A 22,779-nucleotide genomic window follows, 5' to 3' on the forward strand; every position below is an offset into this window, starting at 1 on the left:
CTCACGCCAGGCTCTCGGCTCGTCGCCGCCCCTCACACGGCGCGGATTGCCTGGCCCTCAACAGCCTGCCCTCCCCCGCCTGCTGGCTGCGCTGCAGCCTCCGCTCCTCCAGCTGCGCCCGCTGCAGCGCCTGGGCTTGGGCCTCGAAGGGCCGCAGCAGCCGCTCGTGGGCGGGGCTGGGCCTCTGTGCTGTGCGGTCGACGGCCCGCGAGGCACGGGCGCTGCCGGAGGCCTTGGTCAGGCTCGTCACCTTCCTCAGCCCGCGGTGCAGCAGGTCGCAGATGTCGGCAGACAGCTGCTGCACCCCCTCCCGCCCGGGGAAGGCCTCCTCGTCAAAGCGGTAAGACAGCCAGAGCCAGAGGTTGACGATGGCGTGCGCGGTTTCCAGCTGGCGCAGCTCCAGCGTGTTGCACGGCAGCTTGCGGGGCAGCTGGAGGTCCAGTGTCACGGGGGCCCCGGTGGCGTAGACTCGGGCGAAGTGGAGAAGGGCCGCAAGGACATGCATGTTGCTGGAGCTGGCGGGGGCCATGCAGAAGCTGTACATGTCACGCAGGGACAGCTGGGTCTAAGAATGGTGGGGGGGATCGGGGGGAAGGGTTGGAATCTGCTGGGCATGGTCGGTAGGATGAGAGAGTTGAGCAGGGTGCAGAGAGGAGATACTGACGGCAGGTAGGCACCCGAGTGGTGTGCGCGGTGACCACTGTCCCCAGCCCTACATGCTCATCTCAATCCTGGCATGCAACCTTGCCAGCGGCCAGTCGGCACACTTGGAAGCAGGAGGGGCTCCCCTTGTATCAGCATACATGCCACAACAAAACACTCCCGCCACAGCTGATACCTCGCCGAGGAGCTGAGCCGCCGTAAACACGCCGTCTTGCTTGCACAGGAAAAAGGTAGAGTCCAGGACGGCATGCCGCGTAAATTGGTTGAGCGTCTCACTGGGAGGTGGGTGAGAGGGCGAGAGGTGAGCAGCCAATTTGGCAGTAAGTTGAAGACGGTCCCCCAGTGGTGTCTGGTGCGCACCACACCATCTTGAAAGCAGTTGAGGGCCTCCTTGCCTAAAGGTATCATCCGGCCGCTGCCCGGCAAAGACCTCCAGGTGCTCGAACTCAGGGAAGAGGCCTGCCTTCCTGGTGACCATAACATCCAGAGGTGTCTTTTGGGGGGGTGCAAGGGGGGTGTAGAGAGTGTTTGGGTATGGCATGTGAGGCAGCATGACGTAGTAGGTAACCTCAGCCTCCCCATGCCCTTCACTGTGCCCTGCAGGAGACCGACAGTGTGGCAGCTTCCGAGCTGCTAAAGGTCGACTCCAGACTCCACCGGATTATTCCCATGAACAACCCTTACCTCCAGCGCCGCCGTGAGTATGCCAAGCTCCTCCGGGTTCTTGCACGTCACCTTGCCCTGCGCGAACTCAGAGTTGCGCCGCCCCGCCCGGCCCGCGATCTGCTTGATCATCGACACGGACACCGGCGCCCTCTCGTTGCCCCCTGCGGCAAGTGAGCGAGGTCGAGTGCCGATTCGGTGGAGGGCCTGCCTGCCCCTTTCAACTGGCATTGCCATGTTGACAGGCCCTTGGCACCACCAGAAGTGACAACATACCCGTACAGGCCAGCCCACATTGCACCAGATCCCTTCCTAGACGCTCTGGGCTCCCTCGCTCCTCACACAAATTCCCCCACCCCACACACACAATAAACACTCCCAAAGCCTCCACCCAGGCCTGCCCCGCGCACCAAACTGCTTGTGCAGGCTGTGAAAGACGACGCGGCCGATGTTCAGGTTCAGACCCATGCCCACTGCGTCGGAGGCCACCATGACGTGGTACTTGTTGTCCCCGGCGTTGAACAGCTGGGCCTGCTGGCGCCGGGTCTCGGGGGGCAGTGCGCCATAAATCACGCAGCAGCGGTGGGAGGTCTCGCGCTCCACCGCCGCCTTGATCTCGAAGATGTCACGGCGCGAGAAGGCCACGATGCAGTCACCGCGCTGCGTGGCGGCGTAGACCCCGGGCCCCAGGCCCCCTGGCTCCACTGCCAGAGCCGTGAAGCGATCGTAGCTGCGCACCTCCAGCTCGTCGCCCATCGCGGCGGCCAGCGAGCGGACGAGCTCCACCGCTGAGCCGTCCCCGCACCTGGACAGAGTGAAGTATAGGCGGGTTTCATGAGGAGCAGCCGAGCCGGGACCTTGGGGAGGCATGTCCTGGGGGGACAAATGTACACATGTGCCCTGCCTCCTCCCGCAAACATGGCCCCAGCCGCCGCCGCCACCGCCTGGCTCACAGGTGGATCTCGTTGGCGGGGACGCCCATCAGCGCCCGGCTCCAGGCCCAGCCACGGTGTTCGTCCCCGATCATCTGGATCTCGTCCAGCACCGCCACGTCCACACGCCGACTCAGGTCCACCATCTCCACGGTGCACGACACGTGGCTTGACCCCGGCACCTCCCGCCTCTCCTGGCCTGTACAGGGAGCGGGCGAGGGAGGATGGGCAGCCACAACGTGCAAGGCAACGCTTGCGGACCTCGCTCGTTAGGCATTGGCTGGGCGGCAGGAGCCCAAACACTCGGTGCTCTGCCGTGCAGCCTCGGCATCGACCTTGGCTCTGGAAAGCTTTACCCACTTGCTGGAAACCCGACCCGTAGCCTCCTCTCCACATGTATCCAGAGGAGCATGTGTTCGGCCTCGGCACCCCTCCACAAACCCCAGCCCACCCAAAGACAGCTAAATCCCCCCCCCCCACTTCCTCACCAGTGATCAGGTCGCAAAAGGTGCCAGCGGCGTTGCAGGTGTCGTACACCTCCATGGCCAGCAGGCGCAAGGGGCCGCAGTACACCCCCGACCCCGCCGCCTTCATGGCCTCCAGGGCGGAGTAGGTCTTGCCAGAGTTGGTGGGGCCGGCGTGGTAGACGATGCGCCGCTGCAGCGCGCGCGCCAGGGGGAACCAGGCATGCGCCGCGCGCAGGTCAGCGGTCTGCACCAGCGACCGGTACTGGGTCACCTGATCCCGGTACTCCCGCAGCACGAAGCGCGCAAAGGCGGGGAAGAGCGCGTCCGCCACCGCGCCGCCGGTGGCCAGCGCCCCGATGGCCGCCAGCTCCCGTGGGCGAGCGCGGGACAGCACTGCGTCCTCGAACGCGGCCGCGGCCGTGGGGAAGAGGGCACTGTTCACGTACAGGGCCAGGGCCTGGTCGCGGACGACGCCGCTGCGGCGCAGGATGCGGAAGGCGGCCGCGGCACGCTCGCTGGCGCGGGAGGGGGGTCTGCCGGGGCGGGGCGGCCTGGCCGGCCGAGTCAGGAGCTCCTCAAAGTCAATGTCCAGTCTGGTGTCCGTCGGTGGGGGCGGCGCCTCGCTGCTCGCATTCGCGGGGAGGTCGACCTGTTGCATGATGGGTTGGGACAAATGGAATTGTCCCGCGGCATGCGCTTGCGGGCTCGATCTTCCGAGGAGTGGCCAAGTGGGAGGCCTGTACGCCTCTATGCCAACCGCAAATCTCGCAACACCGTTCCCCAGCTACCAGATCTGCGCACTACTGTCAGCTGCATCCATCAGGTCCATGCCTACCTCTGCCACAGATGAAATGAACTTCCTGGCGAGGTCTGTCGTGGGTACTTTGGAACACAACGCCCGCAGCCCAGCATGCTGTGCCTCTGAGGCCCAGTAAGCAGGGAAGCCCGCGAACACAGCTGCGCGGGTGTCCTCCACGCATGCAATGCCACCACTTCCAGGTTGCGCTCTGCAGGCCACTCGCAGGGACCAAAGGGCCCGGCGAGTGACAAAGGCGCGCATGGTCAATGCATGTACTGAACTGCTCGGGACGTGGGGACGAGCCTTCCTATCCAAATCGCAGGCAATGTGCGGGACTCTTACCGGTCCTGCGCGATTTGTTGCGCAGTCAATAGTATGGCAGTGGAAACGAGCTGCACTCTTTTCTCGTCGTTTTCTTCGCGCCTGCGCGGAGCCGAGGGCCAGAGCGCGGTGAAGCATGCACAGCACGCCACAAAGTGATCTTTGGGCTCGCACCGCTCCCTTCGCTTGCATCACTGGAGCAGCAACGGTCGGCTAAGGATATTTTGAATCTATGTATCGCGAAGAGAGTTTCATATGTGTGAAGCGGCACCTACTCTGTCGGGATGGTAGGGGTCGCCCGTCCGTGTATCCGAGAGCCTTTGCCCTCGGTGGTGCACTGGCAGGGCACCAGGGAACTCCCTCACAGGCTTCTGACCTGAATTCAAGACACGTTTTGAATGAAACACCAACTCGTCTAGCATGGCGAGCTCTGGAGTTAGATCTGGCGGTGCTGTGCAAGCCCGACCAGACGACAAGCTGTTGCTGGACCCAGATGAAGAGTCTCTGCACCATGGCGGCAGCTTCCGCACATACATGCACCACAAAATGTCCAAGCTGGGAGAGCAATTCGAGGCACAAGCCGCAGATTTGGGAGTCTCCTCTCGCATCTTTCAAGGCGTGGCAGTACATGTGAATGGCTACACCTCCCCCTCCCATCAGGTCTGTCTGGGGCCTTTCACGACCATGTGGAAGTTCTAGGAGGTTGGGCATACTTCTTGGTGAGTCTGATGTGCATTAAATAGCCTGTGTCTATTTATAAACATGTGCCAGTTTCGTTTCTATGCAGGAGCTCAAGGTCCTGATGGCGAAGCATGGAGGTGTCTTCATCAACTATCCGACTCCAACCAATCACACCCACATCATTTGTAGCAATCTTACGGATGCCAAGATCAAGCAATTTGAGAAAGCCAGGTAGGAGTACTTGTGGGTCAGCCTCATACCAGATATCATGCTGCTTTGTAACGCTCATCCCTTGAACTTGTAATATGCAGGACATTAACACCTCAGAAAACCTCATGACTTACCCTTGCAGGAACCACAAGCCAGTGGTCAGTCCTGAGTGGATATTGGAGTCCATCAAGGCGCAGTCCCTCCTGCCGGTCGGTTTTAGGATTGGTCTCAGAAAGCACTTCCCACAGTTTCTAAATGCCTGCCCCTGCGCCTGGTGCACATCAGAGCTCATCATTGCCTTTTGTACACCCTTCAACCTATCCTTTGCACTTGATCGCAGATTGCGCCATTCCTGCTGTCCACACTGCGAGACATCCCTGGTCAGCAAAGGTTGCTTCCTTTTGGGACGAGAGCTGATGTGCTGCCTGCCAAGGACGGCTGCGGTACAGCGCACCCTATGGCAGCATCTGAGGAAAATCCGGCCACAGCCTACAATCAGCCGAGCCCCATGGGTGCGCCTGTCGCCTACGACCCAGCGGAAATGCGGGCAGCGCAGGCAGAGGCTGCACGGCTCCGCGCAGCGTGCGACATGCTCAAGGGCGCGCCAAAGTCTTCGCGGGATGACCCGAATTTTGTAGAGAGCTTCTTCTCTGCTTCACGTCTTCATTTTATAGGTGCATTGGTGGCGGGAGCAGCTGTGGTTTGGCATTGAGCGTGCTTTGAGGCGCGAATCGAACTTGTTCTGGCTGCGGGTATTTGTAGATTGAGCTTGAGTGGAGGCATTGTTCCTGTGGGTGCTTCAGTCGTTTGGCTAAACCTTCAGATTCTTGAGAATGCTGTCCATCCCGCTTCCGATCACTACAGGAATGTGGAAGACTAGGCTGGAAAGCCTGATGCTGTCGGGGGTAATTGGGGGTCCAACCCCCAACCCTGGGCCTGGTGCACAAGTTATCTTCCATGTGGATCTGGTGAGTTGCGCGGAGCAAGGATATGGAGTTGCTCTCGGGCACACGTCCTCGGAGAGGATGCGCGAGCGGCTTGAGTGGGCAGTCTGCTTTCTGCGAGTTTACCCATCTGACTTACAATCTCTCTGCCCTGCGCAGGACTGTTTCTTTGCTTCAGTGGCTGAATCCGAGCACCCCCTGTTCTCTGGAAAACCCCTGGTGTGGCGCATGGATCATAGAAGGGATGGCAACCAGCTTATTCATTGGCGCGACTTGAGGAGGGCCTGCGAATATATCGCTGTTGTGCCTTTCGATCTGATGAAAATGTGATGTAGAAGCGGTCCCATGGATGTCTCACGCACACATCCTCACTTTGCCTTGTGTATCCATTTAATGGTCCACACTGCTAAGCCTCACCCCCCCCCCCCCCAGGCTGTCTGTCACTCGAATAATGCAAAGGGCACGGCCGAGATATCCTCTGCCAACTACGAAGCCCGCAAATATGGCATCCGGGCCGGAATGTTCATGGCCGGCGCCAAACAGCTTTGCCCCGACCTCATCGTCGTGCCGTACAACTTTGAGCGCTACCAGGAAGTATCTGAGCAGGTGCGGCGTCGTGAGGAGGAGGTGGAGACTTAATACACCCGGGTGGTATGTGTGGGGGAATGGAAGCGCATGTGTTGTCGGCAGGGACCGTCACCCCACTGGCACCCGTCGTGCATCCATCTTTGAAAGGCTAATCACCTGCCCCTGTCGGGCCGCGCCGCAGGCCTACAAGATCATGATGGCTTGCAGCGCCTGTGTCCAGCCCCTGTCCTGCGACGAGGCGTTTCTGGACGTCACCGGACTGGGCGACCCTTTCCAGTTGGCGAGCCGGCTGAGGGCCGACATCCAGGCGGCCACGGGGTGCACGGCCTCGGTGGGGATCGGGCACAACCTGCTCATCGCCCGCCTGGCGACCAAGCGTGCCAAACCCGACGGCCAGTGCCACATCCAGGAGGCTGAGGCGGCCAGTGCCATGCTGGTGAGGCCCTGGTGGGGATGGCATGCTCTGTCAGCTCACTCCTCCTCCTCAAGATGCATGACGGTGGCATGGTGCGGCATACAGCTGAGAAGGGGGACGCAAACGAAGTTTCGCTGTGCTGTCGGGACCAGGGTCCATCCTCGTACCACAGCCGACCCACCTCCGCGTGTCCACACCAGCTAGTCTCCTGTGACTCCCACCACAGTCCCTGGAGCTGTCAGACCTGCCGGGCGTGGGCTGGGCAACCAGCAAGAAGCTGGCGAGCCTGGGTCTCCAGTCTGTGGCCGATCTGCAGGTGACAATGATTGCTGGAGGATGCTGGCACTTGGGGCAGCCTGGGGACTGGCCTCATCCTGTATCCTCTGCTACCCCATACCTGCACAGGCATGGTCAAAGGCCCGGCTCCAAGCAGAACTGGGAGACAAGACGGGGGCTGCGCTGTGGGACGCCTCGCGCGGCATCGACACCCGCAGGGTTGCGCCGCCCGCCGTGCGCAAGAGCCTGGGGGCTGAGGTGAACTGGGGGGTCAGGTTTGACTCGCCGCAGGATGCCACCCGCTTCCTTGGAAAGCTAGCAGAGGAGGTGTGGACTCGGATGGGCGCGGCAGGGGTGCAGGGCCGCTCCCTCACCCTGAAGCTGAAGAAGCGGAAGGAGGTGAGGGCTAGGAGATGGAGGTGGCTGGGCCACTGGCTGCAACCGTCGGCAGGAAGAGTGAGACTGCAGCCGCTCTGCTGATTCCCCTGTGCGCCTCTCGCGACCTTCTGACATTGTGTGCCTCTCGCCTCCTGTTATGCAGGGCGTATACAACCCCGTCAAATTCATGGGCCACGGCATCTGTGACAACCTCTCCCGCACCCACACCTTCCACCGCCCCGCCCACTCGGCTGCCACCATCCACCGGGCCGCCTGTGACATGCTGACCTCCCTGCACGTCCCCCATGCCGATATCAGAGGCATCGGGCTGGGGGTGCGCGAGCTATGCCATTGGGAGGAGAGGATTGATTGGGGACAGGCGGTGGCATCGATGGTTCAACCTCCCTCCTTGATATGGTTTTCATGCCTGAATGCCCTTCACACCCAGCAGATGTCACGCGGGCTATGACTCCAGATCCAGGCCATTCTCAGAGGCACTCCCTCCCCACCGCCTGAACAGATGTCCAAGCTGGAGAAGGTGACTGATGCCAGCCACAGGAAGGGCTCGTTCTTCAAGGTTCCGGCTCCGGCAGGGAGCGCGGATCGCCTCCCTCGCCTGCTTAGGGCAGCATCGGACTTGCCTGGGCGACAGGGGGAGGCGGTGCATCACAAGCCTGCGGAGGACCTGGGCCGTGGAATGCCCGATGCTGGGAGAGTGGACTGCGACGCATCGGCGCCCTCAGCCGCAACTGGCGCAGGACGTTCCTCTCCTGACCCTGCGGCCGATGATGACCCGTCAGGGAAGGCTGCGGACCTGCAGCAGCTGGATGGTGAGGACAGTCTCGGCTGGTCATCGAATGGGGAGGGTGAGGGGCGGGAGGCTAGATTGTCGCCATCCCATCAAGAGCTCCCTGCAGACCATGCGCATGGCGTTGCACCCTCATCTCTGGCGTCAGAAGGCTCGGGGCATGAAGGGCCCGCCGTGACCACTGACATGGCCCGGGACCGGCGGTCAGGTTTGGCACAGCGGGCCCAGGTTCTGGCGAGCTTCCAGGGCATGGCCCTGAGTCAGATAGATGCTGAAACCCTGGCGGCACTGCCCTGGGACATTCAGCGGGAACTGGTCACCCGGCTGCCGCGAAACAGCGAGGCTGCTCCGAGGGAGGGCGTGGAGGCGGTGACACCGCAGCCAGACCCTCCAGCTGCGAACAGAGGAGCGTGGAGAACGCCTGGCCTTGCCCAGGGCAGTCCGGTGGCGAGCCACGAAGCGGTGAATGTCAGCCTTCGTACCTCAAGTATAGAGAGGGTGGACTCGCCGGTAGTGCCCCTGCCCTCCGTCTCAAAGCTGGACCCCGCTGTCTTGGCGGAGCTTCCCTGGCATCTCCGGCGTGAGCTGGAGGTTGCTTATGGTAGGTGCTGCCCTGGCAAAGGACAGGGGTCTGTGTCTCTTTGGATCACAGTGTGACCCTTGCAGTCTGCCCAGAGTGTATGCGTGACCAGCGCATGGGATGCCCTTTGCCTGGGCTGAATGTCATCAGAGGCGGGTGCTTTTGTCTGCATGCCCGGCGCTGCTGCACCCAGGATCAGCAAAACACTCCGCTGACGCATCTCCAGGCCCTGAGCTGGCAAGGCAATCGCTGCGAGGCGCCAACATGAGACGAACTGGCAGGCCTGCTGGCTTCAAACCGGGTCCCGCATCCGGTCCCATACGAGGCCCGACCCGCCCTCCCTCTCGGACAGAGGTGGATGCTCCCCACACCAGGGGCTTCAAACGGGGACAGGGCGGGTCTGGGGCGGAACCTCCACTGCAGAGGTGAGGAGGAGGGAGTGCGAGTATCCCATCGGCAGCCCCTGCCAGGTACCTACTTGCGTTTGAATCAAATCCCAAAGATGTGGCTTACCCCCCAGGTGCCCGCCTCGCTGGCCTGAGGCAGGAGTACACGTGGCCCACCCATCATCCCACCCTCCCTTGCAGGGCGCGCCACATGCACCATCTGCCATCCTCCACGACGGTGGATCCACGTGTACTGGCAGAGCTCCCACCCGAGATTGCCGAGGAGATTCTGAGCGCCTTCCCACGAGGCCAGCGGGCGCGTCTCAGCTCAGCCATGCGAGAGGGGGCAAGGAGCGGAGGGGTGCAGGGGTCACACGCTGCGCCTGGGTGCCGAGGCGGGGAGAGTGGCAAGACGAGGGATGCCCCTTCGGTGATGAACGCCAGGTTCGAGGAGTACCTGGACACTACCACGCCGCTCCTCCATCTGCCCGCCGCTCTGCTTCGGGCCTGTGTGGAGCTGGGTGACGGCGATGGTCTGCCTGGATCCCAGCATGGCGTGGCACGCGATGTGGAGACTATCCTGCACTGGAGACTGCTTCAGGGGCTGGGGGACGACTTGGAGGGCGTGGCAGCGACGCTGAGGAGTGCCACGCGCGCTTTCTCGGGACGAGGGTGCTTGGAAGAGACGGCAATCGCCGTAACCGCTAGCATTCAGGCAGCAGCAAAGGAGGTTCATGGTGCACAGCTCTGGCTCGGATCGATTTTGAATTGAATTCGTGATCTGCACAATGAATGAGTGTCGTACCTTTTATCCCATCACTGTTCCTTCTTGTTTCGCCTCCGGACAGTATCCCAGGAGTGGCGTGTATCAATGGCGGTGTCGGACCGGGCGTGGATGCTCTTTTAGACAGGGCGCGCACACAAGTTGAACCCACTTTGCAGCTCGTCCTGCGATGAAAATCTTGCGATGAATAATCTGAACACCCGTCAGATCCCGCTGTAGCTCCCTGTATGTCTCGAAATCTCCTCCGCGCTTTGGGCGTCGGGTGCTGCATAGTCATACTTGCAACCCAATCGGGTGGCCTTCTTGGGGGAGTTCTGTTTCCATGGCACCCTCTGCTCATGAGTGCGGGGTTCCTGGGGTTCATGACCGAGGGCATCTCCACCGCGCTGGCCTTCCGGCACTTGGAAGGGGGCCCTCGAGTGCGTGCCATACAACGGCACGGCTGGGTTCAGGTAGCCTCTACAGTCTGCATTGCTCTAGGATTCCTCGTGATCTACACCAACAAGGTGAACGGCCGTTGGTAGGAGATTGGGACTGATGGCCTTCCCAATGGATTCCTTGTCAAGGCTTACCTGTTGGTCCACTTCGAACATTCGCCCACAGGCTAACAATGGCAAACAGCATTTCACCAGCCTGCACGGCAAGGTTGGAAACATCAACACGTGGCTGGCGGTGGCCACGCCAGTTGGAGGCATTTTCAGCTTCCGCAAGCTGGGACTGATCACTTGCCTCCCCGAACCCTGGCATCCATTCATCAAGTGGCTGCACCGCTGTGTGAGTTGCCGTATTGAGAGATGTAGCATGAGCGTGTCTGGAGCAATACCCTGCTGTCAAGACAAGACGCGGGGGCAATGTGTCTGCAGCATCCGCCCTGTCTTCATCCGCATGCTGCCGCTCTCAGATAACCCCACTGCGTTGTTTATGCAGCTAGGATTGCTGACTTGGATGCTGGCCCTGGTGACCGTGCAGCTGGTCCTTCCCCACAAGGCCATTATGCAGGTAGGCAGGATCTGGTGAAGGTGGCGGCTGCCAAGTTCCAATTCATAAAATATCCAAATGCTTCCCACCCCCAGTTAAGCCACCCAACTTATCACACGCCATTCTTCGCATGCTACACAGGGTCTGCTGAGTCGGTTGTGGCAGCTTGCTGTTGTAGCCATGGGTGCTGTCATGCTCACTGCACTGCGAAGAAAACCCCTATCAGCCCAGCATGCCCTTCCGACCGTGGAGATGGCCTTGCCCGTGAGCAAGAATCGTTGAGTTCGAGACTAGTCCTCACATGTATGTTAGAACTACACGCAATGATAGATGGCCCAAGGGATGCAAAGTGCTGGGAATATGTGCGTGACCTGACGAGAAAGCATGCTGTGTGATGACTGCGATCAGGAGTGCCCCCAGTTGAATGTTCCGAAGCAAACCTTGCCGCGAGGGGACCTCAGGCGCCAAGTACACGGAGATCACAATCGCCGAGTTCCCGAGCATGAAAGCCACCTCCCTCCTACATTCCCAAAGCCTGCTCCCTAGATATCTGCAATGAACGTAGTCACACAGTATGGAGCGTCCATGTCCTTTAGATTGGTGGCTCCCCGTAGCACCAAGCCTCATGGCATGACCCCCCGATCGCATGGCACCATGCTCTCGGTGCGGACAGAAGCCCTTTTCCGGGATCTACAGTCGCATCACCCATCTTCATCTAGCCTTCAACGGCGCCATTGCCTCGCTGGACTGCTCCCGATCATGCTCCTGCCCAACGTCATGCCGGCGCATGCAGGGGTGGTGGAAGACGCACTGCGGTCCCGCCTGCGACCTGATGTAGAACAAGTCGCTGCCGTGGTAGACCTCCTGGATGCACGGGCTACCTTGGTGGAGATGCAGGTTAGTAATTAATGCTGGTCCTACTCGCTGACCCACTGCCTGGGTAGGTGTACCAAACAGCTGGGACTGGCTATATGCTGCCATCCACTCCAGAAGCCAATGCGTCCTCACTCCTCTCCTCTCCACGCCAGAGCATTGTGGAATCGGATGCTGGAAGCTCAGTGCGTCGCACCAGCCAGCGCATGCTGCCGACGTACGCTCGCTACCTCAGGGCTGTAGGCAAGGCCGCCCCAGTGATAGGCGCCCTGTCTACCGGCCGGGATGCCGAGAGCCTGCTTGGAGAGGAGTATGGAGGCACAGCTGGGGCAACACCTGCACAGACATCCCCAGTTACTGCCGTCTACTCTGCAGTCGGAAGGGTCAGTTTCGGGCCTGTATGTGGTTAAGCAGGCAAGGGATTGATGTCCATCGTCTGGGAGTGGGTCCTCACAATTTGGGTGGCTAGGCGGGGTCCCAGACTCAGACAGCTGGATACTGCCGAGCCAGAAATAGCACTGCCACCTCATGCGCAGATTCTCAACTACAGTGGCCGGGGCGTGCGACCGGAGGCGATGAAGAGCCCAGAGACCATTTCCGCAGCAATTGCAGCACTGGATGGCCTCCTTGGCAGCACTCCTGAGAGCCTGGTGAAGCGCGCCCAGGAGCAGAGGGGCTCATCAAGGGGCGTCTCAGGTGTCTGACAGGCGGTGGGACAGCACACACGCATGCCTTCTCTCTGAAATTGCAGGCCTGCTGGCTGGTCTGTTCCACGGCATTGTGTGTGTCTGGCGTGTGGTTGTACACAAGCAAGCGAAGCGCCGCATGCTTTTGGAATACATGCTGTCCATAATGCGCTCTCTCTCAGTGCTGTGAACTTGCAATGTGGGATACTGGGTACCTGAGGTCAGCATGCCAACCCCTCTCTCAGGGCATTGGGAAACCTGGGGGAACAGCAGACTCTGCTGGGAGGTTGCAGAAGGTCCAGGATCGTCCAGAGGAGGAATCCCAGGGCTCTGATGGCGCAGCAGATGAGGCCATACCAGACTCCACACTGCCGGCAGCGCCGCAGCGTGCCCAGCATACCACCTCCGCGATCCGGATGCTGCAATGGACGGGGTTTGTTCCAGGTTGACCCTGAGAGATGGCCAGCTATGGGAGCACCCCTCACCGCAGCTCGCGCTTGAAACCGACACGGGCCTCAGGAAAAACCTAAGAACGGTCTGAGCCTCAGGCACGCCTTCACGCAGCATCACGCAGGGGCGCACCTGCACTGCCCTGTAGTAGACATCCTCTGTCCGCTGGGTCACGCTTCGCCAGCTGTACATCTCTCGAACCGCTTGGTGCTGCCTCCAGGGATCAATGGTGGGCAGGGTGACCAGGGCGGTTTCCAGTGCCTGCACGGTTCACAGAGGGTGGTTTCGAATGGTCTATACAAGGGGGGAGAGCTGAGGATGATGAGTTTGCCGCCCGTCCTCTTTGAATCCATGGGAGGGTGACTGCAGACCAGCCTGGGGCCCAAGGCATCACCTCCAGGATGCCGTCGCAGGAGGGCTCTGCGAGCAGCAGGATGTCAGAGGGGAGCACCTCGGGCACGCCTCCGACCCTCGTCGAGACCACCAGCAGGCCTGCAGTGGGTAGCAATGGGCGGGGCTTGGCACGGAGAGACTGCAGCCGCACACAGAGCCTGCACCTGCGCTTCAATGTCTCTGCCACCCCACCTCGTCTCAGTTGGTTCACAAAGGCCACATCTTCACACTCTAACCTGCATGGCAACAGCCAAGCCCCCCGCCTGCATCTCATTCACCCCAAACCCATCACCACCACCCCACCTGCAGCCGCAGCTTCCACGATGGCCATGCAGAAGGCTTCCGTGAGGGAGCAGTTCAGGAAGAGGTGGCCTCGCACAAGCACGGAGCGCACTGCCTCGGGTTTCACGTGACCCAGAAACTCGACCCGCGGCCCCAAGCCCGCCTCCGACACTGCCCGTCTCAAGCCCGGCAGCTTCGGGCCGTCTCCACCTACAAGGCGCCGGGGGCAAAAGAAGGGAGGCTATGAGGGGGCGCCGAGCATGGACACATCCGTAGCAATGTGGCATCCTCGCCCATTGCTGGAGAAACGGATGATGCCCCTTTTGCTCCGGGTAGTTCCGTCTTTCGGTGCCCAGCATGGGAGATGCGAGGAGTGTGCTGGGCCTGGGTGAGCAAGTTTGCCCTGCCCCTGTGCTGGCCATGTCTCCCTCCTGCATCAAGATGGCACACCCTGCCCCCAAGCCTTCCACAGGCCTCACCAATGATGAAGTCGACTTTGGGGTGGCGTGCCAGGAAGCGGGGGAGGATTCCGGCCAGCAGGTCGATGCCCTTCCTGTAGACCATGCGGCTGAGCGCCACGACGGTGATGCGTCCCGGCTGCCGCTGGCCAAGGTCGGGAGTGTACAGCGCGGCGTCCACGGCTGCCGGGAGGAGGGGCGCGGGTCGGGGGAAGGGGACCAGCGAATGAGCGAGGAGCGTGCATCGGCGCCGCAAATTTTGTCAGGATGTCAGCAGGACAGGGGTGGGTCTAGAGGGAAGCCCCGCCCTGCACGCCCCCACCTGCATACCGTTGGGGATGACAGAGACGAGGCTGGGGGGCAGGCAGGCCCTCAGCACCGTGTTCTCCTTGCTGGTGTGGGACACGCAGATGGCGGCAGACACATCCGCAAGGCTGTGCTTCATGGCCTTGTTCAGCGCGATGGAGCCCAGGTCCGCAAAACCGAACAGGGAGTGGTCGGTGAACACGGTGGCGCAGCCTGCGCAGCGCGCGGCCATCACGGCCTCGTGTGCCATGGTGCTGAAGGCCTGGTGGGCGTGCAGGACGCCGACGCGCTCGGTGGCCAGAATCCTGTGCAGCGCCGGGTACAGGCCGAAGAAGGTGGGCAGGGTGTTCTCCAGGACGAAGGGGCGGCGGGGGAGGTAGATGACCTGGGTGAGGGGAGGTGGGGTGTCGCGATGTGGGTGGTCATGGACCGCAGCGATCCGAGGAGGCACACCAAACGGTGGGGATGTGCGAGCCAGAGGTGTACGTCATGCGCCATGGCAGCAAGTACAGGCCTGGGTCTCGGTCTTGATCAGCTGCATGCAAGGGGGGGAACAGAAGCCTTCTGCGGCCCTTCTTACACCCCAAACCTTCCCCCCATCCTCGCCTTGAGGCCGTTAGTGAGGTAGCGTGTGCCAGGTGGTGTGCCGCGGCTGTGGGTAAGCACCACCACATGATGGCCCCTCGACAGCAGGCACTGGGAGAGCTGATAAATGTGATTCTCAACCCCCCCAGTATTGGGATAGAAGAAATCGCTGACCATGAGGATGCTGAGCTTGGGACGATCCATGGTGCTCCCTGCCACCCCCAAGACTAAGCACTTGGGCGACGGGCTGCCTTGCAGCAGGTCAATGACCCGCTGCCTCACAACCTTGCATTTAATTTACTGATCATCGCACCATGCAGCATGTGCAAACATCACGGCGGCATGACTCTCTGATCAGGCTTCCGAGATCGCTCGGAATGCTGTGCATGCGCGGCGTCATGCACGTATCTCAAATTCTTGGGACCGCTTGCTTCTAGCTCCATATTCAGTATGGCTGATCATGGTCATTCAGTTTAGATTTTATTTTGGACCCTCATAACTTCAGTCCGAAATAGCGTGGTCAGACTGTGCATGGGTCGTTTCGGCCGGTCGAGTATCAAGGCTTTGTGCCTTGCGACCCTCGCGTTGTTATGTGTTTTGGGCTCGGTACACTGCCAGGCCGTAACCAACAATCTGAATAGTAAGAACATCTCTAGCACGCTAGTCCCTGAGCCCAGCGCATCATCAACAAATGCTCCTGTTCTAGAAGAGGTCGTCAAGGTTGGCCCCATCTCAAGTCTCAGGAAAAGCACATCAGATTCCGACGACCTCGACACATCGAAGGCTGCGACAACAGGCAGCACCCCAAGCATTCCTGGTCCTGCCAGCCTGCCCGACTCCTGCAAGGCTACAGATAGGGTCCCAGCTGCAGCTCCGGCAGGGGGTGCACCTGTCCCTAAGAATGGCGTGGGCATTGCAGAGGAGTTTGCTGTGAATTCATCTGACAGCGTAGCTGCCCATAACGGCGAGCAGAAGGGGCCTGTGAAGACAGCAGAAGACGTCGTCCCCGCAGCGACCAGGGAGGATGCTGGGCAAGTCGGTGCAGACACCGGCTCCAAGGTCCTAGATGGCACTGTCCAGATCCGGTCCCTGACTAATTTTGCCCTGGGAAAGGATGGTGAGGGCCGGACTTGTAGGCAGGGCATGCTGTGTGCTTATGATTAGCAGGCTGGGGATATCAGGGCACCATCTCATTATGTATTCAACGAACCCCCCCCCCCCCCCCACCCTCCCTCTCCTCCTGCCAGGTGCAAAGGTGCTGGCCACCAATGCTGAAGCCAGGAAGCCCGGGGCACTGCTGGATGACGACTCCGACACTTTCCTGAAGAATGATTGCAAGGCGGACAAGTGGGTGATCCTCGAGCTGTCGGCTGTGGCCACCATCTCTGTGTGAGCAGCCTGGTTGGGGCGCTGGTCAGGCTGGAGAATGGGTGGAGCTTGGGACAGCCAGCAGCGGCCCTGCACTCCTCACCACAGGGATTGGATGATTATTTATTCATCATACCCAAGTGCGGCCCCCATCATATAGTTTCTGGTCTGTCAATGCCTTTGCATCGCAGGGTCGAGCTGGTACAGAATGAGCTCTACTCTTCCCGTGTGAAAGACTTCGAGGTGTACGCCCGCCAGAGCAACCCTCGCCAGGACGCTGGAGGGGACTTGGCCGCCGGCCTGGCAAACCCACTGTGGCGCATGGTGGGGAACTTCACGGCTCCAAAGACTAAGGGTAGGGCTCCGGTGGCCTTGGGGTGACCCTGAGGGGAGGTGGGGATTGTTTATGCGTGCATGTGGTACTGTTGCTGGTCGGCAGGTCCTGCATCCATGGGCCCCTTGAGGACGTGGAATGCACGCGTCACAGGAATGCAGTGTGATGATCTCTGTGAGGCTGCCTACCATGGCGTGCTCAACGTGACTCTCACGTCGTCAATGCCCAGGCCTGCAGCGGTTTGAGCTGCAGCATCCCGGCTGGGCGAGGTATGTGCTGGTGCGCTTCCTCACGCACTACAGCTCAGAACCTGTGTGTGCGATGAATGGCATCGCCGTATATGGTAAGGCGACTCTCTGGCTTTTGTTTGGGCAAGCCTCAGTGAGGGCTGGGCTCTCTGGCAAGAGGGTCGGCAATGTTGCGCAGGACTTGACTGAGGTTGGAATGCGGTGAGCCGTCTCGCATTGGTCGTCTGATCCCCCACATTCCCTGTGTGTGGGAATGGAGACGTGAGCAGCAGTTGTGTGCCCGCCCCAGTTCTCAGACCTCTTGCCTCGTTGTCCCCGTCGCAGGGAAAAGCGCGGCCGAAGAGCTGGAGGACGAGCTTGCCCAAGTGAGCGCCAGGGACGAGGCCCGCGAAGCCCTCGCGCCGGAGGCTCTGGAGGGCGTCGGACTCCTGCGCGGTACCGACGTTGCGAGCAAAACGGGAGAGGGGCTGGAGCCCCTGATTGCTGCTGCGCTGGATGCCGGCAACGCATCCGGAAGTGGACCTCTGGATCCAGTCGCGGCCAGTGAGAGCTCGGAGACCTCTACCCGAGCTCAGAACACAGTCGCTGGGAGCGCACTCCGCACCCCAGCACTTCTCCCCGACGAGCGACAGGGGAAGGTTGCTGCGGACACGGGAGGGGACGCCACCTCCAGCACTGCCGGCACGGCAAGTCCTTCTATGGGAGGCAGTGCCTCAGCAGGGCTGGAAAGTCCAAAACCAGATGCCGTGGCTCCTGAGCTGGTCGATTCCCACTCTGTGACACCAGTGATCGCACCAAGGTCACCTGGCCGGCTGGGTATCAATGCGAGCCTTGGCCTGTCGCAAGGCAATGCCTCAGCAGTGGCCCCGCCAAAGGGAGCTCGGGATGCAGGGCTCAGCACCAAGCCTGGCGATGCGATGACCTCCAGGCCCTCTGGTCTCCCTGCGCCAAGTGCTGCCAAGGAGGCTGTGGCCCATGTCGATGCGCTGTCTCTCAGCCAGCCAGCCTCTAAGAGGAAGGGTGGTGCCAGTGTCTATGACATCCTTGTTCAGGTACACAGACAGAGCTGGCGTGACCTACGCATATGTTATCACAGGGCTGCAGGTCTTCTAAGTCTTGCTTTATTTCCGGTCGCCCATTGCTGGTATGAGACCTTAACCTGGCAGAACGCAGCATGCCTCACTTTCCGTGTGAGCAATCACGAGCACACAATTCCCCTCTCGACCCCAGGAGCTCAAGGCGACCAAGCTGCAAACCAAGAGCCTGGCCAGAATCGTGTCGGATATGCAGGCAAACCACACTGGGAGCATGGTTGCCCTTCAAGCCGGTCTGGAGACGGTCAAACGGGAACAGGTACGGTGGTGTAGCGCAATGAGATGCTAACCGTCTGCGCCATTGCTACTCCACTGCTGTGCAAGATTGGCCCTGGTAGGAGCGTCTGAGAGGTGTTTGCAACCGAGTCAAACGCAGACTAAAATGCAAGCCATGCCCCAGTTACTTTGCAGCACAGACGGTGGTCACGCCCAAATGCTCTCACCGTTCTTTCATCCACCCCATTCAATGTAGGAACTCTTAAGCAACAACCCTGCCCCGCACCTGAAAGCATGGCAGGCCAGTCTGCTGAGAGAGCTGGACGATCTCAGAGCGCAGGTCTTCATGCTCTGGATTGCGGTCGGCTCGCTGTCGCTGTGTGTGTGCGCACCGACCATTCTGCGGGCCGTTCAGAAATTACCCCTGCGAACCACCATTGCGGCCCTCATCATCGGAGTTGGAGCCTTCGAGTCCTACCGTGTGCTCATGCTCTGAGATTCCTGCAACCCAATGCACCAGAACACCCAAAACCTTTTCCAGAAGATAACCATGACTTAGGCTCGTACCACCTTGCTTCCTGATCAGCTCTTGAGAAGACATGCTTCTCACTTGAATGCTCGCTTTCTGTTTGCAGCTTGCCCATGCTTGTAAGGTCTCTTGTGGCAGTGTTCAGAGCAGCATTGGCTATTCAAGTGCTCTGACTATGCACCCCCAGATGGTTCCCGGCCTCTCTGAGTGTCATGGGCATCCAGCCTCACGTACAAGCAATACCAGTACGCTCATCAGTTTGACCTGCCGTAGACAGCCCCTGGGACGCCACTTCCCTGGAACATGGCTGCGGCATCTTCCTTAGGGGGTCCCTTGCCAGTGACCTCATTGCCTATGGTGACCCAATGGTTGCGCAGGTTGTTCTTCCTCCCAAAGATCTCAAGATACCGACCTGAGGAAAAGAAGACGGTATGCAGAAGCAGTGATGACATCTGTATGTCTTACGAGGATGATCCTTCACCTCACACCAGAGCAGGTTTGCAATAGAGTCGGCAGACTTTGACAGGCTACTGTCCGGATTCAATGCAACACCTCGTAAAATATTCCTGCCCTTACCTTGAGGAACCAACCTCTCAATAAGTTCATATATCTCTTCTGGCTTCTGGCTCTGCCCCCGTCTTTCACTGAGGTGGCAAGGAAGGGGATGGATGTCGTCGTCGCTGTGGGTGGGACCGCCAAGGGTGGCAACGGGGCTGCGCACTTGTGCTGCTGCGATGACAAGCCAGCCAATTCAGCCCATCATACCTGAGGATGACGTCTGCTCCCACAGACCTCTGGATGCCAGGAGGGTCCCGACCCTTTCTTGCAACCAGGCAGACCTCCTTGGCATGCTGCAGGTAGAATCCGTGGCTCTTGGCCAGACGTCGATTCACTGTCATTTTCACCCACACCACCTCGTCCACCAATCTGACAGAGGATGTGGGAAGGGCGGGTGGTTGAAAGGCAAGCAAGACCTGAGGTCGCACTGCAGCCCAGCCAAGGGTTTTGCAAGTCGCTTGGCTGGTGGGGACCGCCTGAACAGTAGTCGTGGCACCACAGCGCAGCCCCCTCCTGTGTAAGCACAGGACACTCCCCTTCAGGACCTTCCGTCCCCCTTACCTGTACCCCCACTTGCTTAGGAGATCCAGGGTGAACTGATACTTTGCATTTATTACCCAAACAAAGAGGAATCCGTCCTCTTGCAGCCGCGGCACCGGAAGGTTTTGAATGTCGCGGTCCGTTAGTTGGGAGTAGCCCAGCGCCACACCTCGAGTGGGGTTGGCCGTGGCCAATTGCCAGGGCGGGTCCATCATGATGACGTCAAAGCGGCTGGCAGCTATGAGGGCATCCCAGTCGTAGGTTGTAACATTGGCATGAATTGGTATGCAGTGGGGAGGAACCTGTGACCGTTGCAAAAGAGTAAGGGAGATTGTTTGGGTTGTGAGACAATGTCGTGCAGCCTTTGCAGCACAGCGTGTGAGGCAATCCCTCGGCCCGAGGCGCAAACCCTACCCACCTGCCATTCGCTGGGGTCCAAGTCGTCGATGGAACCTGGGTCTTCTTCTTTGGGGGCAGCATGTGAGCCACCCTTGCTCTCAGTGTCAACAGTGGGACGAATCAAGACCTCCACTCCTATAGACGTGGAATGACACCGGGATGAGTGACCACGACGCAACACCGCCTTCCGCACATACGCATCCACAGGAGAGACTCTAGCCTACTGCTCCAATCTTCCTCACCCAATTGACTCAGTTGATTGCCCACGGCTATGATGGCGTTGCGGTACCTCTCGATCTCGTTCCGGAGCTGCTCGGGAGGCAGCGTGTCCCAACTTCGCTCCAGACCTGATAGGTCTCCCTGGAGCAGGGTCTCAATGTCCAGCAGCTGCGCATCTATAGCCGTCATGGTGATGAAACTGGACCAGCCGCCGTGGGTGCCCTTGAGGAGCAGTTTGCTTTGTTCGCAGTCGCTCCCTAGCTTTCGATCGATTTTCGAACCCTGCTGGGGATCCGCTGATTTGACCCCTCCAGCCCACCATCAAGAAAGGTTGGTGATGGTGACCATGCAGCTCATACCTGCTGAAAATCTCACGCATTCAGCCGCAAGGAATATTTATTTCTCGAAATACTCATAAAGTAGACCTCCGGTGGAGCTCGGCGGCTCGGGGTCGCCGGTGGTGCGATGACGACTCGGGCCTTCACCTTCTCCCCAGTGTCAGCTCGGCCCCTCACATACCGACGGTGCAATGTACATGCATTTGCTGTGTCTTCATCGTGCCAATCCCGGGCATCTCTGCATGGGAAAGCTTCCGGCCCGGCCCCGTCGGTCCTGGGAGGTGAGGTAGAGGGATGAAGTGACAATCAGCTGCCATCTCTTCAGCCGGTCGACATTTCAGGCTCGATACCCCCACGGACATCCAATTCGATAACTTCTATACCCTGCAGGATGCCCGACATTGAAGCAGCAGCGCAGAAGCAAGCCCTGCCAGACCCCAGAAGCCCTCCCTGGCGGTTTTGATGAGGACGAGGATGCGGCTGCAGTCCTCCAGAAGCCGCCTTCCATCTTTTGGCGGATGATGTCGGCTCTCTTCTACATGGTACCGTGGATAGACTCCATCTCAGTCGGCCGCTTTATCTACTCTCGCTTCCGCAACCTGATCCTTGTCTACCTTGCAGCAGGTTGGTGTGTATTGGTAGGCTGCGTGGGCACAGGGCACTCCGAAACATGAGTGCACTGCGGCTGTTTATTCCATCTCAGGACCATTCTGGCTGCTGAAGGGCTGCGAATCCATCAAACCCCTTCCACTCCCACGGCAGGTCCACTGCACAATATCTACTTCTCCTCCCAGTTTGCCCCGCTCATCATCTTCTTCCTCCTGTTCCTGGCGGTCGTCAAGAACACCAAGCTGCACCACTTTGTGCGCTACAATGCTATGCAGGCCGTCATGTTGGATATCGTGGTGATGCTCATCCACATCCTGCGCACCTACCTTCCCCCCCATGTGGTGTGGAGCCCACTGAAGGACTGGTGGGATATGATCACCTGGGTCATGTGCTTCTCCACCATCCTCTACTGCGTCTTCTGGACCCTCAGGTGGGGATAAGTGGAGTGGCGGGGAACAAGAACCTGTGGGGGCAACGGTGGTGGGCCTATGCCATCTGTGAGTGACCCTGGAAAGGATGAGGGGAAGTACAGTCCTGTGGAATCAGTCGACCTGCGTCCATAATCGTGGCTCATTACTCACCGATCTCGGCGCATCATGCTGTTGTCGGCCCTTTCTTTTGCTCGAGCCAAAAGCATAAGGTCTTGGGGATGTTCCTCGTTGCTGCAGTTTCCACACACTCGCACCAACTCGCTGTTCCCGCCGTACATTTCATTCATCAACACCCCATACTACGGTTTTGCTAGACCAGTATCCGCATGGAGTGTCCATGTGCAAACTCTTACCCTGAGACCTTTCTACCATGCACAGGGGTTACTATGCGGACCTGCCGTTGGTGTCCGAATCAGTGTATCACCAGGTGCAACTGTCCGAATATTCTTGAGAACGTGGTCTCTTCTGGTCACTTGCTCGGTCCGACCCCCCCTTGACTCCACATGACATTGAGTGTTGACGTTAGTGTAAAAGTACCACGTATGAGAGATGTGGGACGGGTGGGGAGGAGGTAGATGTGCGTGATGACTTGTCCCGGGATTCCGAAAGGCGGTGGAACCTGAACGATTGACCCTCGCTCTAGTGCACTGCCTCCTTGGGACCTGGAGTTGGGGCAATGGGGACACTACACTGGAGGCAAACCCCGACCTTCACCGAGAAGAGATGCATGTACTGAACCTATACGGTAGGAAAGCCACCCTCACAACAACAGTCATTGGCTCGCGAGGGGTCCGCGGATCGAAACCGTGTGAGGTCAACCCCAATGTCCGACCTCATAGCTCAGTTGGTTAGAGTACTCGCCTAACAACGACACCTTTTTGCCTCTGATCACTTGCTCAGTTCCAAAATGGACAGACTGGGTTTGCACTCTGACGCCAAGACCTGGATGCAGTCGACAGCAGGTCATGCTCAACCAGGACTCCATCACCC

The 22,779-nt window shown here is 59.7% G+C and overlaps 8 protein-coding genes across 8 annotated transcripts; 5 read left to right on the forward strand and 3 right to left on the reverse strand.

Moving 5' to 3' along the window:
• Window position 1: 1 nt before the first annotated feature.
• On the reverse strand, window positions 2–3,383 carry F751_4341 (ATP-dependent RNA helicase SUPV3L1, mitochondrial; the record flags this gene model as incomplete). Its single annotated transcript, XM_011403613.1, has 7 exons — window positions 2–565; window positions 839–938; window positions 1,029–1,156; window positions 1,348–1,490; window positions 1,737–2,131; window positions 2,280–2,457; window positions 2,747–3,383. 7 exons carry the CDS (start codon window positions 3,381–3,383, stop codon window positions 2–4), a joined length of 2,145 nt encoding a protein of 714 aa, XP_011401915.1.
• Window positions 3,384–3,708: 325 nt separating this feature from the next.
• F751_4342 (hypothetical protein) lies at window positions 3,709–3,978 on the forward strand (the record flags this gene model as incomplete). Its single annotated transcript, XM_011403614.1, has 1 exon — window positions 3,709–3,978. One exon carries the CDS (start codon window positions 3,709–3,711, stop codon window positions 3,976–3,978), a length of 270 nt encoding a protein of 89 aa, XP_011401916.1.
• A 1,266-nt stretch (window positions 3,979–5,244) lies between these two features.
• Window positions 5,245–7,806, forward strand: F751_4343 (DNA repair protein REV1; the record flags this gene model as incomplete). Its single annotated transcript, XM_011403615.1, has 9 exons — window positions 5,245–5,410; window positions 5,601–5,704; window positions 5,840–5,899; window positions 6,113–6,286; window positions 6,450–6,704; window positions 6,910–6,999; window positions 7,089–7,358; window positions 7,501–7,671; window positions 7,789–7,806. 9 exons carry the CDS (start codon window positions 5,245–5,247, stop codon window positions 7,804–7,806), a joined length of 1,308 nt encoding a protein of 435 aa, XP_011401917.1.
• A 2,427-nt stretch (window positions 7,807–10,233) lies between these two features.
• F751_4344 (hypothetical protein) lies at window positions 10,234–10,912 on the forward strand (the record flags this gene model as incomplete). The annotated part of the gene is made up of 3 exons (XM_011403616.1): window positions 10,234–10,401; window positions 10,499–10,669; window positions 10,823–10,912. 3 exons carry the CDS (start codon window positions 10,234–10,236, stop codon window positions 10,910–10,912), a joined length of 429 nt encoding a protein of 142 aa, XP_011401918.1.
• A 1,698-nt stretch (window positions 10,913–12,610) lies between these two features.
• On the reverse strand, window positions 12,611–15,110 carry F751_4345 (Phosphatidylinositol N-acetylglucosaminyltransferase subunit A; the record flags this gene model as incomplete). Its single annotated transcript, XM_011403617.1, has 7 exons — window positions 12,611–12,616; window positions 13,015–13,143; window positions 13,277–13,374; window positions 13,579–13,767; window positions 14,037–14,198; window positions 14,346–14,706; window positions 15,081–15,110. 7 exons carry the CDS (start codon window positions 15,108–15,110, stop codon window positions 12,611–12,613), a joined length of 975 nt encoding a protein of 324 aa, XP_011401919.1.
• A 1,338-nt stretch (window positions 15,111–16,448) lies between these two features.
• F751_4346 (Uncharacterized protein slp1) lies at window positions 16,449–18,662 on the forward strand (the record flags this gene model as incomplete). Its single annotated transcript, XM_011403618.1, has 5 exons — window positions 16,449–16,629; window positions 16,838–16,951; window positions 17,181–17,221; window positions 18,087–18,209; window positions 18,468–18,662. 5 exons carry the CDS (start codon window positions 16,449–16,451, stop codon window positions 18,660–18,662), a joined length of 654 nt encoding a protein of 217 aa, XP_011401920.1.
• A 287-nt stretch (window positions 18,663–18,949) lies between these two features.
• Window positions 18,950–20,600, reverse strand: F751_4347 (N6-adenosine-methyltransferase 70 kDa subunit; the record flags this gene model as incomplete). Its single annotated transcript, XM_011403619.1, has 6 exons — window positions 18,950–19,107; window positions 19,272–19,339; window positions 19,461–19,622; window positions 19,815–20,095; window positions 20,212–20,327; window positions 20,435–20,600. The coding sequence occupies 6 exons, from the start codon at window positions 20,598–20,600 to the stop codon at window positions 18,950–18,952; spliced, it is 951 nt and encodes a 316-aa protein (XP_011401921.1).
• A 688-nt stretch (window positions 20,601–21,288) lies between these two features.
• On the forward strand, window positions 21,289–22,240 carry F751_4348 (Tic20 family protein; the record flags this gene model as incomplete). Its single annotated transcript, XM_011403620.1, has 3 exons — window positions 21,289–21,373; window positions 21,512–21,788; window positions 22,168–22,240. The coding sequence occupies 3 exons, from the start codon at window positions 21,289–21,291 to the stop codon at window positions 22,238–22,240; spliced, it is 435 nt and encodes a 144-aa protein (XP_011401922.1).
• Window positions 22,241–22,779: the final 539 nt, after the last annotated feature.

The sequence above is a fragment of the Auxenochlorella protothecoides genome (assembly GCF_000733215.1).
Source record: "Auxenochlorella protothecoides strain 0710 unplaced genomic scaffold scaffold50, whole genome shotgun sequence".
Taxonomy (NCBI): Eukaryota; Viridiplantae; Chlorophyta; class Trebouxiophyceae; order Chlorellales; family Chlorellaceae; genus Auxenochlorella; species Auxenochlorella protothecoides.